The 17,815-nt window shown below is 35.2% G+C and overlaps 1 protein-coding gene across 6 annotated transcripts in view; it reads left to right on the top strand.

The window, feature by feature from the left end:
• The window catches only part of SEPSECS (Sep (O-phosphoserine) tRNA:Sec (selenocysteine) tRNA synthase), a 40,939-nt gene extending 24,714 nt beyond the window's left edge, over positions 1-16,225 (top strand). For all 6 annotated transcript variants that reach the window (XM_063705221.1, XM_004038500.5, XM_055385543.2 and 3 more), the window contains 3 exons: positions 8,867-8,960; positions 10,447-10,537; positions 12,007-16,225. In XM_063705221.1, coding sequence (XP_063561291.1) covers positions 8,867-8,960; positions 10,447-10,537; positions 12,007-12,301 — 480 coding nt within the window. In that variant the 3' untranslated portion in view covers positions 12,302-16,225. The remainder of the gene's footprint in view (positions 1-8,866; positions 8,961-10,446; positions 10,538-12,006) is intronic.
• Positions 16,226-17,815: the final 1,590 nt, after the last annotated feature.

Below are 17,815 nucleotides of genomic sequence, written 5' to 3'. Positions count from 1 at the left end.
TTTCTCTTGCCTGATTGGCCTGGCCAGAACTTCCAATGGTATGTTGAATAAGAGTGGTGAGAGAGGGCATCCTTGTCTTGAGCTGGTTTTCAAGGGGAATGCTTCCAGCTTTTGCCCATTCAGTATGATATTGGCTGTGGGTTTGTCATAAATGGCTATTATTATTTTGAGATATGTTCCTTCAATACCTAATTTATTGAGAGTTTTTAACATGAAGGGATGTTGAATTTTACCAAAGGTATTTTCTGCATCTATTGAGATAATCATGTGGTTTTTGTCTTTAGTTCTGTTTATTTGATGAATTACATTTATTGATTTGCGTGTGTTGAACCAGCCTTGCATCCTGGGGATGAAGCCTACTGAGTCATGGTGGATAAGCTTTTTGATGTGCTGCTGGATGTGCTTCTGGTTTGCCAGGGATTTATTGAGGATTTTTGCATCGATGTTCATCAGGGATATTGGCCTGAAGTTTTTTTTTTTAATTTCTGCCAGGTTTTGATATCAGGATGATGCTGGCCTCATAAAATGAGTTAAGGAGGAGTCCCTCCTTTTCAATTGTTTGGAATAGTTTCAGAAGAAATGGTACCAGCTTCTCTTTGTACCTCTGGTAGAATTCAGCTGTAAATCTGTCTGGTCCTGGGCTTTTTTTGGTTGGTAGGCTATTAATTACTGCCTCAATTTCAGAACTTGTTATTGGTCTATTCAGGGACTCAACTTCTTCCTGGTTCAGTCTTGGGAGGGTGTATATATGCAGGAATTTATCCATTTCTTCTACATTTTCTAGTTTATTTTCATAGTGGTTTTTATGGTATTCTCTGATGGTTGTTTGTATTTCTGTGGGTCAGTGGTGATACCCCGTTTATCATTTTTGTTGTGTCTATTTGATTCTTCTCTCTTTTCTTATTAGTCTAGCTAACAATCTACCTATTTTTTATTAATTTTTTTAAAAAACCCACTCCTGGATTCGTTGACTTTTTTTTTTTTTTTTTAACGGTTTTTCGTGTCTCTGTCTCTTTCAGTTCCACTGTGATCTTGGTTGTTTCTTGTCTTCTGCTACCTTTGGGATTTGTTTGCTCTTGGTTGTCTACTTCTTTTAGTTGATGTTAGAATGTCAATTTGGGATCTTTCTGGCTTTTTGATGTGAGCATTTAGTGCTATAAATTTCCCTTTTAACACTGCTTTAGCTGTATCCCAGAGATTCCAGTATGTTATCTCTTTGTTCTCATTAGTTTCAAAGAACTTCTTTATTTCTGCCTTAATTTCGTTATTTACCCAGGAGTCATTCAGGAGCAGGTTGTTCAGTTTCAGTTGTGTGGTTTTGAGTGAGTTTCTTAACCTTGAGTTATAATTTAGTTGTGTTGTGGTCTGAGAGACTGTTATGATTTCAGTTCTTTTGCATTTGCTGAGGGGTGACACTTTTAAGATTTCTATATGCTGCCATTATAATGCCAAATAAGCATGTTATTTAGTATTTCTTGCTTTTGTTCTTGACTTTGAAACCATAAATAAAAATAATAATATGCAATATTTACTACAATAAACTAATGTAAGTCTTGAGTAATTCTGTAGTTAAACTTATTTAATTAGCAAATTAAACTGAGAGTTTGAGTGTACTCTTCTAAAAAATTACTATTATGTGTCTGAAATGAAACTTGGTCCTTAATTATGAGTACTTTGGTAGACTAATGCCCCCTTGGAATTTGCCATCCATTCCTCTATTCTTAGCATCCCTTACTTGATATATAGTAGATGCTCATCATATGTTTGTTGAATGTATGAACACAGGGTATTTAAGAACACCTGGATCAAATGTTGTATAATCATCTCATATTTTATATAGAATAAGTGTCTTTCTGGAAAATTAGTCAGCAAATTTTATACACACACACACACACACACACACACACACATTTTTAAAGATATGGGGTCTTGCTATGCTGCCCAGGCTGGGCTTGAACTCCTGAGCTCAAGCAGTCCTCCCATCTCAGCCTCCCAAGTAGCTAAGACTATAGGCATATACCTCTGTGTCCAGTTGCACATAATATTTTGATACCGATTTCCATTGTGAATTCTACGCCCTTTTTTTTTTTCTTTTTTTTTGAGATGGGGTCTCATTCTGTCACCCAGGCTGGAGTGTAGTGTCATGATCATGGCTCACTGCAGCCTTGACCTCCCTGGGTTCAGGTGATCCTCCCACCTCACCCTCCTGAGTAACTGGTGTCCACAGGTGCACGCCGCCATGCCAGTCTAAATTTTTTTTTTTTTTTACTTTTTGTAGAGACAGGGTTTTGCCATGTTGCCCAGTTTGGTCTCGAACTCCTGAGCTCAAGCAATCCTCTTGCCTCAGCCTCCCAGAGTGCTGGGATACAGGCATAAGCTACTGCACCCAGCCTTTTTTTTTTTTTTTTAAGGGAATAATCTACTGTATATTTCTATGTTCTTATAGAAACATTTCTCTAAATATTCAACTGTATGGATATAGTCAAAAACTTGTGAAAAGGAATGGAGATTACCTGTTGTATATAACAGGCATTGTACTTCCTGCCTAGCAGAAGCACTTTTCTAACCTTAAGATTTTGGAATTGTTGATTTTAGGGATTTTGTCATCTTTTTGGAATTTCTGTTATGTCTTGATGTTCTGTCTTGTGACATTTAGGTTTTTGACTTTAAGATTTTTGACTACTTGTAGATGATTGATTCCAAAGGCCCATGCATGTGTACATTTTGCTTAGCATGAGTGAAAATCCATCTCCTTTGAGAATGACCTGCAGGAATATGTAGCTCAGCTAGTAAATGAATCCAGCAGGCAGCTCAGTTTCATTGGGACTTTGTTCTTTATTATCACTGGGTAAACACTTTATGAGAGAAATTTTATGTTGGAGTAGTATTCATGAATTGGATGCCTTCATCTCAGATGTCAGGAGGTAACTCTCTTTGTAACATTCAGAACTTTGTTCTTTTCCTTTTATCTAGATATATAGAGTAGAGTAGAATAAACAGGAACAGGACAAGAACAGGATTATAGCTACAGTGTATTATCCTGTGTCTGTAGGAGTCCTGCTAGCTAGCTTTAGTTTCTTTTTAATCCTGAAAACTCTTTTAAGCTAGGGGAAAAATAGGTGGGTGGGGAGCTAACATTTTTATGAATGTCTCTGCTGTATGCCAGGAACTGTGCTAGATTCATTGTACTTATTATTTCCTGTAATACCCAGAGCAAGTGTATGAGGTAGGAATTATCCCCATTTTGCAGAGAAAATTGAGGCCCAGAGGAGTTAAGTACTCGCCGAAGTACCACGTATAAGTACCAGAATTGCCATCGAAACCCAGGTCCGTGTGATGCTAAAGTCTGTGCGCTTTCCGTCTTACCACTTTCTTGTCACTGCTTCCAGTCACTCATCCGTTGTTGAGGGAGTGATCACTTGCTCTGTGCTAGGCATTTGAGCCATAAAGATGATGATCTTGTGACCCTCCCACTCTATCTAGTGGAGGTATGTAAAACCCCAAAGGCTCTCTAATGTACTAATTGGTTTTATTTAAAATTCTTTTTATAGAATTTATAAAAGAGAATATCTCTAGGAGTAATTTTCAAAGTATTACGATGCCCATTTGAGAACTCTGTCACTGTAAGTTAAAGTTTGCTTTTTTAACAACTTCATTCAGTAGGCAGGTTTCTCTGTTGAAAAATGTGGATGTCCTCCATAAACCATAATTGCATATATGTAGCATAAATATTGTTTTTTTATTGGATTTGTTGCAGAAATAAGGGCCTCTTTTGTTTAAATGGACTTGCTTTTGAACTGTGAAAATTTAATCGTGATAGTTTATTGGTTCAGCTCTGGAGAAGCTGAGGCAAAGCTATTTTGCTCCAGCCAGAGCTATTTATATACCATCACTGAGAGCTCCTTTTTATATTATTGGTGTTATTGTGTACTAAAAAAAGGAATGTTAGAAGAAAACTTAGAATTTTTTTCATTCTATGCCCTTATTCACCACAATGATATTTTTAGAGGTTATTTCATCTAGCTCTATCTCTTCAGAAAAGGCTTTATCTTTTTCACAGTAGTGGCAGACAAGAACTCAGCTTGAAGCCATTCCTTCTTAAGCTTTCTTTTTTGAAGGGTGAAAGGATCAGAGAGAGTGGAGCTCTGTGTGTGAATTGAGCCTCTTTGCCCTTATCCCCTTCCTGATCAACACGTTTGCTTCACTGAGGGGAGAAATAACCATGAATTTAACCCCTTTTAAAAAAGAGGTTAAAATGTAAGACTGTATCTTTTAGTTTGTCTATGCAGAAAGAAAGTCCATGGTCTTAGAAGTTTATCCTCACTTCTGTTTTGCTTCTGGAGAAGATCATTATTCTGTTTAGCTTTCCTTTTAGAAAAGTGCTTTGCTGAACAGGGAAGGCAGGTAATCATTTATTGTTGCAAATATCTGCTGAATTGGATAAGTGGAAGAAGAATAACAGCACTATGGCTGCTCAGTGGCTGGAATTTGTGAGCTAAAAACTGGGGGACAAACCAAGTTTTAAAAGAACATCATACACTTCAGTGTCCTTATAGCAGAGCTAAGTTTGAAAACACTACTAGATTTGCAGCCCTGTAAGTGGAGTAGTTGAATCTCTGCAGAAGCATCTGATTTCAAGCCTACATATGGGGCCTTAACAACTTGAATGCAGATGGGTGTAGCCTCTGAGGCAAGATTTGCCACTTGCGCCTGGATCCTTTTAGCTGGCCACAGTCATAGACAGCAGCATGTCATATTTAGTACTGTTTTCCTCCAATATGGACATCTGTCTGCTTCAGTATTTACCTACTGTCGGTCATCCATCCATCCATTCATGTTATCTTTGAAATAGTAGACTACTGGGTATGTTTCTTTTGGTTTATTACCTGCCTTGTGAAACGTATTGTAATAATATGTGAGGTTCCATTTTTATTTTATCCTATAACATGAAACAGTATGTTTCCAAAGATGTGATTACATAAGACCGTTTCACATAAAATTTAGTGAATTATGCACATCTTTGGATTCTGGGAGAGACAGGCTAGATGTCGGATTTCATGACTACAAATCAATTTGCAAAAGGCCATATGAAAGATAATGCTTAATATAATTCAACTTCTCTTCCATTAACATCTTGAACTGTGGTGTAAAGTTTTGTATTTTTATTCTAGAAATATAGCTGACATTAGCATTCAGGTATACAGTTCAGTTTATCTCTAGTGAAAAGTCTCTTAAAATTAAGTTAAATACAGCACAGAGAACATGGAAAATCAATAATATTTCGTTTCTTTTAAGTAAGATCTTTCGATATACATTTGCTTGGGTTGCTTATAAATTTCTTTCTTTACAGAAGTATTTTATAATAAATGTCAGTTATAGATTTAACTGTAGCAAAAAATAGTACAGGTTCGGTAGTAGCTTTAATATATCAGGTAAAAAACTGCTTAGCTAAGTATTAGTGTAGGATAGTGGTATAGTCTCCTAAACGATATTTTTAAAATGTAGTAATATTAATAGGAGAGCATTTAGGGGCTTAACATGTGGAATATTATAGAATTCAGCCTATTGTGCTTTAAGATATTTAAAACATATTTGCTTATTGGTTTACTTATAACCCTTTACATGGAGTAAACATATTGTAAATATTTGTTGATGGATGTGAACTTGCTTCAAATTTTTTTAAATCTAATTACTCCCGTACTAGTGATACGAGATTTAATTACTTTAGTGTTATCTTCGTAGTCTAAAAATACTATCCTAATATTACCTACAGTTCAAAAGGAATTCTAGTGGCATTAGCAAGTGATTGATAGAACTGGTAAAAACTAATTTGTTAAAGTATTAGAAGTTGAACATTGGGCAAATTCACTTTTTAATAGCCGTGTATGCATCAGTAAGTTTAAAAGCACCCTCTAGGGGTGTTACTTAGGAAACATTTTCTCTTTTTTCAGAAATAGCTAACCTGAGTACAAATTAAGTACTCATCAGGTTCAGCTTATTCACAAATGTGACCACATTGGCATTTAATGTGGCTGCCAAAGTAGATAGAATAATATTTTAAATTGTCTTCACCAGTGAAATATGTAAACTGGAGAAAATTTTGCTTCATGAATATATGCTTGAGGATAAATGAAGGATGGATGTGGGTTATGTTGTTGTTAGGCGGTTTGTAGGAGGTAGGGCTCTGTAAAAGGCATTTCCTGCCTATGAGATTTGTTTCTGCCTATGGGAGGTTGATGAATGTCAGATTAAATTGGAAAGGCAGAGGCCAGTTAAGACTTTGGTGAATTATATAAGTGAAGAAAAATCAGCATTTAATATCTAAATGAAAATATGTGACTGCTTTAAAAACAGAGCATTTAAATTAGTAACCTAATTACTTTATAGGAGATGAAAATTATGGATGAAACCCAGGAATCCTCCTCTTTATTAACCCTGGTGTGTTACTAAAAAATTATGAGTTGTTCTAATTGCTGGAAAAACTGTTGATTTGTTCCATTTGATTATCTTATTGTTTCACCTTTCGTAGTATGGGAATATTGGGTTAAGAAGGAGAGACCAGGGCCAGGTGTAATCCCAGCACTTTGGGAGGCCGACGCGGGTGGATCACCTGAGGTCAGGAGTTTGAGACCAGCCTGACCAACGTGGTGAAACTGGCGCAATCTTGGCTCACTGCAACTTCCGCCTCCCAGGCTCAAGTGAATCGCATGCCTCAGCCTCCCGAGTAGCTGGGATTACAGGCTCACACCACCATGCCTGGCTAATTTTGTATTTTCAGTAGATAAGGGGTTTCACCATGTTGGCCAGGCTGGTCTCGAACTCCTGACCTCAGGTGATCCACCTGCCTCAGCCTCCCAAAAATGCTGGGATTACAGGCGTGAGCCACCATGCTTGGCCCAGGATATTTTTATATGTCTAAGAAAAGATGCTTTTTTTTTGTTTCTGGAAATGATAATGACATTTGTCTCCTTAAATATTTCTCTATACTTTAAATAACAAAAGAGAAAGGCTTATCTCATGTAACAGTAACATTTATTAATAGCTTCATTAGGTATGGCCACTGTAGATGTTAACTTTTTGAATATAAAAGGAATGAATTTATTTTAGTGATCTAAGATTTTTTAATTCCAACATTCTGAGAATTAATTTTATAAAGTATCCTAAAATTTAAAAATGATTATTCAAAAATTTTTAGGTGAGAATATAAAATATGTGTACTGGGTTGACAGAAGTGAAAATGTTTGTGGTCTTAAGTAGACTCATTAATAATTCATAAACCTGGTAGGAATTCTCCTCTTAATCTTTACCTAACAAAAGATGGAGTTAGTCATCTGTGTGCTTCAGACATGAAAAAATTCCTCTGGGACTCAGTGTGGGATGAGAGTATCTTGGCCTTTGAGGTTGGGGAAGTGTCATTTCTTGCTGTCTCTGCTTGGGTACTCTGTTAGCCCCTGGCTGTTTGTTGTATCCTTAGAGTTTATATGTTTTTTCTGTGATTAGAGGAGCTCAGTGCAAATGGGTTTGTTTAGCTGCAGATGTAGTTGGGCAGATACTGATTTCAACACTTTTTAAAGGTCTTGTGAGGAGAAGAAAGTACAATTTTAAGTCAAATAGTTGCCAACTTAATATTTACCTGTAACTGTTAAACTGCCACTTATATACATGTGACATTTGATACTTGTAAAATACATTTTTATTATATTTTCTACTATTGAATATATTTTATTTTTCAGAGTGGGACAATTTTTAGTTTTAGTTGCCTTTTTTTGTTTTGTTTTTGTTTTTGTTTTTGTTACGTTACCCAGGCTGGTGTTGAACTCCTGGGCTCAAGCTTGGACTATGGGAGTTGCTGTATTCTTTTAATTGAAGTAAGGGAATTGTTCACTTTAATGTTGTGTGATTTAAAGGAAATACATTTATAAACTACCTTTTCCTAAATAACTTGCATACTAAAGTCTGGCACATTTTTCTTGGTGTTGGGGCAACGGTGGTGAAGAAGACAAAGTCCTTGTGGTCAAGGAGTTTTTCCCTTGTAATGGGTAGTAATAGGCAATATTCATTTAAGCAAATACATGAGATAATTTCAGATTGTGGCAAGTATAGTGAAGGAACCAAAATAGGTAATATGCTGGAAGGAGATTGGGATTGGGAAGGAGATTGGCAGAGTTGGAAAGCTACTTTAATAGCAAAGTTAACAAAGGAAGGTGTCTTTAGCATTTGACAAGAGGGACCACTCGGGGAATGATCTAGGAAATGCAAGGAAAGCAAGCACAAAGGTTTGAACACTAGAATGATTGGAAAGGAGGCTAATGTGACTGGTGTGTAGTGACTAGGGGAAATGATAGTCACTAGGTTGAGTATATTGGCTGGGTTACATTATGTGGGGCCTTAGAGATGAAGAGTGTGGTTTTCTAATAGTTACTGGAGGAAGTCATCAGGGGAGAAGCATGAACTGGTATGCTTTTGAAAGACCTCTCTAGTCTCTGAGTGTAGAACAGATTATAGAAGGGTGGAGAACAGGCAGAAAAATCATTTAGGATCTATTGCTGTGTCCAGGGAAGAGGTTGATGGCTACGAGGACCAGAGTGGTAGGTCTGGAAGTTCTGAGAAGAAGATGGATTTGTGATAGATATGTAATAGTGAAGGGAGAAAATGTGCTGATTCTTTGCCTTTACTGAAATCCTGTGGCTTCTGATAGTTGTGGCAGCTTTGAATTTCACTGTATTGTGGCAAAGGAGAGAATTGGTCTTAAGGCACATGGATGAGTTAATTTAAAATGTAGACTTCATACCAATCAGATTTTTGTCTTATTAAATCTGGCAGTAGATATTTGATTTGTTTTAAATGTGACATTTTGTTGTTGCAGGAAATGTTTTCATATTTGTCCAACCAAATAAAGAAGTTGTCAGAAGCCTACAATGAAAGACTGTTGCATACACCTCACAATCCCATATCTTTAGGTAATTTCTTTTTTCCTAAAGAAAAACAAATACTTATGATCCACTCTAGGAGGAAGCTGATACTTCTAGAAGGAGAGAAAACTCTTTCTAGTTATAATGATATTTCTAAATTCATCACAGTATTTTAATTTGTAAATTGATAAAGTTTAGTTAGGCTTTTGAAATGCTCTAATATATTTCTAAGATAAAGCCTATACACTGAGAGAATCAGAATCAATATTAAGTATTATAACAAAAATGCAGAAAATAATACTTAAAGTCCTGTTTCTAACCATAACTCTATTTACAAATAATTAAAGCTTTCTCCAGGTCGGGTTTGGTGGCCCACGCCTGTAATCCTAGCACTATGGGAGGCTGAGGCAGGAGGTCACTTAAGCTCAGGAGCTCAAAACCAGCCTGGACAACATAGTGAGACCTTGTCTCTATTATTTAAACTAAACAAATAAACAAAACTTTCTCCAGTTAACAAAACCCCAACATATCAGAAATTAAATCTTTTCTTATGTTGTTTTTAATGTCATTTTTGCTTGTTTTCTTTAGCCTATGGATGTTAGAGAAATTTGTATTTATGATATTTTCATTTGTATATATAAGGACTGTGTTTTTATCATGTAATGTAGGGGCTACTAAAAACAATAATGTGAATGTTGACTTTTATGAACTTAATTATCTTTTAAGCTTCATAATTACCCCCTTTTAAATTGTGAATATATGTAATATAATGTTTCATATTTCACATATATCTGAAGAAAGTAAGGAAGGTGAATCATTTGTAGCTGAAGCCTTTTTTAGGAATGGGCTTCTGTGGAATACCATTTGAACACCAATATATAATAAAAACCACCCCAATTAGTCCTTTGCTGATTTATGATCTATGTAGATGTTATAGAAGGTGATATTGTGTAGCTTGAATTCCGAATCTTCCATGTCCTAGCCTCTGACCTCCTTTTCCCTCACATGCAAAATTGTTAAATGATTGGTTGAGATTGTTTGTGAAGCATCTAGCATGGCGAGTCCTTAGTAAATGGTAGCTACGAGTGGTGCTATGTATGCAATCCAGTTTACCCACACAGCCTCAGAATTATCATTTCCATTTCTATATGCAGAATTTGATCTTACTTAGTTTTATATATGTACTGAAATATATCCCACATCCTCACTTTACAAGTTTTTAAAACTTGGTTGAATTTTAATAAACAGCCACACTGATCGTGTTATTGTTCCATCTATTTAGTTGGAAAAATTTACTCTCCTGAAGAATGATATGGAAATTCTGTTTCGTATTCGGAGATGTTAATTTACATTAATTAAAATATTTTTGTCTGATATATAAACAAATCCCTATGATTTATTAAGTACATTAAAGTGAAATTGTGCCACTTGACAAGGAATAAAAAGTAATGTCTTCATCATTATTATTGTTATTATTTGAGTGATTTTTGTGCCAGTAAACCAAGGCTTATTAGGATACTTTTTTCTTTTTCAGCTATGACACTTAAAACACTAGATGAACACCGTGACAAAGCTGTCACTCAGCTTGGCTCGATGCTTTTTACCAGACAGGTTTCTGGAGCCAGGTAAGTATGTTTAAGATAGATATGGGTTTATTTGTCTTTTCAAACTTAACTCCAGTAAAATACCTTTCCTCAACAATAGTCCCCCAAGTATATCCTGAACTATACCTGCGAATTCATCATGGAGTAAAGAATGATGAGTTAGAAAATCTGTAAGGCTACTGTATGCCCACCTGTGGACTGCTTATGCCTGAAATAGTCACAAAAAGACATGAATCTTGTTTGTTTTCATAGATGTACAGAAACAAAGTTTTATTACCTCTCTATATAGATTTTTTTCTTTATTTCCTTTGTTAGATGATCTTTGGCAAGTCACATTATGGTGTTAGAAATAAGCCATCTTCATCACTAAATTGAAGTGAAAGTGTTCTTAAGGAAAAGCCTTCTTCCTAAACTAAAAAAAAAAGAGTATGCAATCCTTGCCTATGTAACTGCCTCAGAAAATTTTACTTTTTTCTCTTCTATATACATGGCCTGAAAAATGAATCTGATTTTTCATTTTAGATTTGATGAGGTCAGAGAAAAATGACTTGAAAAGAAATATCTTGCTGTAAATACTTTATATGCTTCTATTAAAGAATTTTTCTGTAGCTACCGGAGGATAGAGATTTTATATCACAGGACAACTTTTTAAAAGTAAAATCTTAGATTAATTTACTTTTTACCTTGATGAACTCATCTATATACAATATAGTTTTGACACTTCTAAAATGGTTTTCTTGACATTGCTTTTAGTATTGCCACTATTTGTCTTTGTGTTTAGGTTGAGCCTAATTGACTTCTTTGAAAAAAACAAAAAGCTAAGTGATTAAACTATTAGAAATCTGCTTATATCTAATATGCCAATGAAATCAAGCTTTAAAAATGCAGGTGCCTTTGCTAAATATTACTGTTTGCTGACTACCACCCCACTATAAACAGTTACATAACTTCTTCTGTATCTGTGCTTTAAAACTATCCATTGTGTAGAACTGATCAGATAGTTAGACTTTTAGTTTGTTGATTATTTGAGGTAACACATGACAATTACAGTGGTTTGACTTGCAAATTTCAATATTTCAGTAAAGTGTGTATATATGAAGTCATATTCCAGATTTGGCACGAAACCAAATCATTTTCTTTTTACCTCTTTAAAGAAGATGTAGAGGTGTTTAAGATTCCTAGAGCTTCAGGTAAAGAGAAAAAGATACTGGCAAAAATAAAATCAAAAGAGATTCCTAGAGCTTATAGGTCTTTAATAGAAGATAAGTAAACGATAATCACGAGGCAGGACTTTTCTATGTAAAAAAGCAGTGTATTATAGAATTTTATTTTAAAGTCGATACAGTCTATTTTCGTAGGCCATGATTTATGGCTGTTTTAAACTTCGTAATAAGTGGATGTAAGGCTTTGTAACACATATCTTTTGTTTATGGGTGACGTTGTGTTACCATTACCAGACATATTAAATTGGTAAATCTTTCTTCTTTCAGGGTTGTGCCTCTTGGGTCCGTGCAAACTGTGAGTGGCTATACTTTCAGAGGCTTTATGTCACATACAAATAATTACCCTTGTGCTTACCTCAATGCTGCATCAGCCATCGGAATGAAGATGCAGGATGTGGACCTGTTCATAAAGAGACTTGACAGGTGTTTAAAGGCAGTAAGAAAAGAACAAAGTAAAGAGAGTGATGACAATTATGACAAAACTGAAGATGTGGATATTGAAGAAATGGCTTTAAAACTAGATAATGTACTTCTTGACACATACCAGGATGCTTCTTCATGACATGCAAAGGGTTTCTTCTTGATCATTTGAAAGAAATGATAAGGCTGTAGTACAAGCAAGCAGTTTAAATATAAGACTTGAGATTTTTGAATTGAGAATTTCATGGGAATATTCAGTCAAGGAGCAGACTGTGGTCTGAACTAGCCATTGATGATTGTTAAGTTTCCCATTCTTAGACTGCATCAATCCTTGTGATCCTTAACAGGTTATAATATACAATTAGCATTTTTCTAATTGTTAGAATATCTGTCAATTAAGCATCATGACTCAGATAATTTTTACTAGTGTAATGACAGTAAAATTACCTTCAATTCTCTTTGAAATGTAGAGTGCTTCCTCCTAACCATTCTTTACCATTTCTGATCACACAGAATTGAGAAAGCTCTCTTAGGCCACTAGTTACTAGTTGTTTGTTGAGATGTGTAAGTCACAGTGTGCCTGTAAAATGGACATTCCCCAAGGAAGCAGAGTCAAGGTATAAACTTTCGTTTTGACTCAAAAGCAGTGGGTCTCAACTGGGGATGATTCGCTTATCTGAACAGCATCTGCAGACATTTTTGGTTGTCACAATTGGTGGGATGCTGTTAACATCTAGAGGATAGAGGCCAGGGTGTGCTACTCAACATCCTACAATGCATGGGACAACTCCCACAATAAAGAATTATCCAGCCCAAAATGTCATTAGTGCTGAGGTTGAGAAATACTCCTCTAAAGTAGATAAACTCCTTGAGTAAAGAGAAGTTTACCATAGCAACTTTCAGTAGTACTTCAAAGAAGGTAGCTGTATAAATGACATCAAACTATACTATATAGAGAATCTTAAGTGATAACCAGGGTCACGGATTCCAAACATGTCATTATAAATTGTTTTATATGGCACTCACTGGTGCATTTTTCCTTTTGGATAAGGGAAAACATTATTCCACTTACTGTTTTTGCTTTAAGCAGCCTGCATATATTGTTTAGTTTGTTCAGATGTTGTGCACAGACATCATCAAAATTAGCTAACATGGGTATTTTTGAACATATTTTTGCCAGGAAGATGAAAATCACATAGTATGATAAACAGGTATATTCCCCTCTACTTGCCCATGTGCTCATTTTTCTGAGTCTGAAATTCCAGACTTACTGGCTTTAACAATAATTTTTGTTGTTAATTTAAGAAATAGACTTATTTAAGACTATTTTAAGAAATAGATATGTCATAGCCTGAAGATTTACTGAAGCTTCTGAACATGCCACCATGCCAAAGCTATGTTTCTCAAAACCAGCTCTGTGGATCATGTTCCTAAAAGATGCTCATGGGGAGAAAATGTTTACAGACAAATAATTTTGGGAGCTGCCTTTGCAAACCTGCCTGTTGGCATACTGAAGGCTCTAAGAATTCCTTCACTAAATAACCCAGTTTTAATATATCCTTATCCAAAGAGAAACTCATTTTTTTAAAGTGAAATATTTGTTAACAGCCCATTGAACATACTTTTAAAAAACACTATGGTAGAGAATGCTGTGTTGCCTTCTGGGTTGCATTTTTCTTATTGATTTGGAATTGTAACCTATGTATGAGAAAGGGATTTTCTGGTATTTTGGTGACATTGTACATTGTCCCAGACTGTTTGTAAACATGAGCTCAGACAGATACTACTTCCTTTAATGTGTAAGGTAGACGCCTATGGTCACTGGCTTGACCACCTTGAAAGTCAATGACTATTTTGAGATGAAGTATTTAACTATGAATATCATGAAGGTTATTTAAAAATGTATTTATTTTATCTTTGGGGTTCAAACATTAAAAAAATTTACATAGGTGTAGTAACTCATTTCAAGGGAATAAATACTGGTTTAAAAAGTGTAAATTTTTCATGAGAATTTGGGACTAAATTGCTGAACCAATAAAGCTGAAGAGTTGCAACCTCTAGAGTCAAAAAAGGGATTGAAATGTTGTTGCAAATGTAAATGCTGGCAGTGCAGCTTGCTATACATGTAAGCCAAAATTGTTTTATAGAACAAGTGATCTATATTGTTGTGATCATCATTTAGCTTAAGAAAGGCCAGAGCTGGGAGAGTAGCAAATGTTTTCTCATCTGCAGTGTATCAGCAGTTCTTGGGCTTCAGCTGCTGAATAGATAATAATTCTAATTGAACATAAATTACATGAACTCACATGTGAATGATAGATATGTTACAATATTTCATTCCTGATGCAGAAAATCAGCTGTGGTTTTTATTATTAACCCTTTCTTTTTCAGTGGTTTTGGAATTCTAGCTCTATTCCTCCTGGCTTAAAATTTGAGGGCATAGAATTCACAAGAGTTTTTGAAGAGTTCTGTCTATTCAGGCTTTCCTTTGTCCCCACCCTAGTGTCATTTTCACTCACTCCCATTTCCACACATAAGTATTAAAAAGGATGTATTTATTATAATTCGCTAGTGCTGATTGGTAAGACTCATAATTGGCCTTTGTTATCTTTGTACTGTGACGAAGGCAGTGGATGATACATTACCAATCATTGCCAAAGATAACCTCTTCTATCTTTTTGACCCAACTACCCTTATTAAAACTATCAGGTAAAATATTGGAGTTAGGTTTTTAAAGTCATTGGGCTGTGGCAGTGTGCTTAGAAAAGAAAATGGTGGAACATAGAATATTCTTTTGGTCACTACACAATGTGTTACTTACACATGGCAGGGAGAGGAATTTTAAATCAAACTCGCAGTTTGGTTCTTAGGTCCTCTGCTGATGAATTCTCGCTCTATCAGGGAATGATATGTGACGCCAGCCTTAGGAACCTGGTGTTCAACTGTAAATCTTTCTATTTAGCTTTTTGTATTAGTTGAATGAAGTTATAGAATATGAATTATTGAATACAGTTCTGTTCAGCCAATAGGCACTTGATATACAGAATGGTAAATTTAAATATAAATTAAATTTTTCTAATATTATGATCAGCACTTCACTGTGGTTGTATGTCTTTAACCACCTCATAATAAGAACTGTTATTGAGGACTGGGCTACAGAAAGTGCTTAGACTACATCTATGGCTTCCATAGATTTTAGTAAAATTTAAACAGATAATTTGTGTTTACTGCTGATGTTACTTTAATATTGAATTAGTAGTTCATCCTGAGAGTTATATTTCACAGAGGAAAATAACCAACAGCGGAAAACAACAATAATAAAGCTCTGGTGAGTCTGACTCATACTCGGAGAAAGTTTTTGGAATACATACACATTTGGTGCATATAAGAGTTGGTTTTCCTTTTCCCACTTTCTGAGATGTACTAACTTCTGCCAGATCCTTAAATGATTTTGTTATGTTTTGCATTTTTGAGGCCAACCTTATTTTGTAACTGAAAAAAGTCCAGTTTTGCATACACAGAAATTTGGTCATTTTAGAAGTCTCACAACCTGAATAGTTTGATAATAATTGAATATGCTATTAACAGCTTTTTAAGAAAAGGTTCTATTAGTCAGTTTTTTCCTTGTCTGTCATATTATGTTGGTTAATGTCTCTTATGGCCAGTCTTAGTAGACAGACCTAACACTCACTGCATCCTTTTGTGCCTTACTTTTTACTTTCCTTTTGCCCTTTTGGTATGTGCACATGTAAGATGGTAAGTTTAAGGCTAATGAATATATGTTTGTAATTTCCTACTCACTACTCTGCAGTTAAAGCTAAGGCCTTAGGCAAAATCTAGAAATGTTTATATTGTTTTGTTTTTTATCAAGTGGTGTCAACTTGAGAAATACAAAGAAAGGCTATGCTTAACTGTATAACCATGGGGGATTTTAGCCATGAGAATATGAAGCTGATGTCAGCCTGCTAACCTGTTTTACCAAAAGGAAAAGATGTTTCCAAAAATGTTTTCGGTGTAGACTGTTTAAAGTTAAAAATAAATTATATGATTTATTATATGAAATAAATTTTTGATAAGTCACTGACAGTACGTTATTTTACCTAATCATTACGATAGATAAAATCTGAAAGTACAAATAACTGAACTAAATTACTTCCCCATTTTTGATTCAGTCATCAGTATCAGCTTGTCTAGAAATCAGCAAGAAAAGTCATACCTTAATGAGAAGCATGAGTCATGGCTGGGGGCTAAATTAAAAAAAAAAAAAAAAAGGAAAGAGACGATATTCCAGCAATCATTTTGCAAAGGATCTATTGACTGTAGAAAGTACTTAGAAGCATTTAATCTTTTCTAAAAGAAATACTATCTTTTATTTGAAAATAGGTTAATATCACTTTCTCCTTTAGATTTCACATCTAAATTGTGCTATTTGAAGTTTGCAGGTAGTGGCCTTTGATTTGGAATTTGATCTCTGCACTGGTGCTTATTAACCATGTGAGGTCACATATTCAGCCTCTTTGAATCTCAGTCTCATCAGGTATAAAATAGATACAACCTTATAGGATTGAAGATTAAATGAGATAATGTATGGTAACGTGATTAACTCGGTATCTATGCATAGAGTACTTACTTTTAATAACTACTATTATGCTCCACAAAAAGCTATACTGTCCTAGGTTGTGCTAGATTTAAATTTAAATGTATTCAGTATTATGTAGTTTATTCAGTGGAACTTTTTTTGAGGGGGAGTTATCAATGAATTTTGTCCATTTGCCAGTGGAAATTAAAAGTATGCAGTTGATTTTAGATGACCTTTATTTTTTATTTTCAGGTTTTTTCTATTTTGGCTTTTATGGATTTTCTTTTGTTTTGCATTTTTGAGAATTTTTTTAAACCCATATTTAAAGTGCATTGACTGATTACCTGAAATTTCAGGTCACAACCCAGGAAAGATATATAGAATAAGTTCACATCACAATCACTTCCACATTGATTATATTATCTGACCAAAATTTATGGTATAATAGGCAGATCTACAGGCATGCCAGTTGTTCAGTATATTTAGCCCTATTCTTACATGATTTTGTAGTAGAATAGCTGAACATAGCTCCCAAATGGATATCTTTAGCAGACTTCTTTCCTGAACCCTGCACTTGTATGCAACTGCCTAGTCAACATCTTTTGCATGTCTGATAGACATCTCAACCTCCACATGACAAAGGTGATTGATTCCTTGATCTCCCCTAAAAATCTGTGATCTGAACTTCTCTTCAGTTGATTAGGCCAGAAACCTTGGAGTTATCCTCCACTTTTCTCTCTCACATCCTATGCCAAATCCATCAAGAGATCATGCTATATCTACGTACTAATTTATCCAGAATCAAGCCGTTTCCCACCTGCTCTGTAACCAGCCAGTTCTGAACTCCCAGTGTTTCTTGTCTGGATTATGACAGTACCCTTGATTCTGCTGGTTCTACCCATGTCTGTTTACACATGGGGCCAACTTGGTTTATGCTATTCCCAGGGAAAAAAAAGTAAAACCCACAACCAACCAAACTGCTTTATAGATCCATCCCCATGGAGCCCAGAGCTTCCTAGGTATGTGACGCACACACAGCCAGAGTGATCCTCTGGAAACAGGTCCTGTCACTTGTCT

This window comes from Gorilla gorilla, chromosome 3 (genome assembly GCF_029281585.2).
Source record: "Gorilla gorilla gorilla isolate KB3781 chromosome 3, NHGRI_mGorGor1-v2.1_pri, whole genome shotgun sequence".
Lineage (NCBI taxonomy): Eukaryota > Metazoa > Chordata > Mammalia > Primates > Hominidae > Gorilla > Gorilla gorilla.
This window is presented reverse-complemented; position numbering and strand designations above follow the sequence as displayed.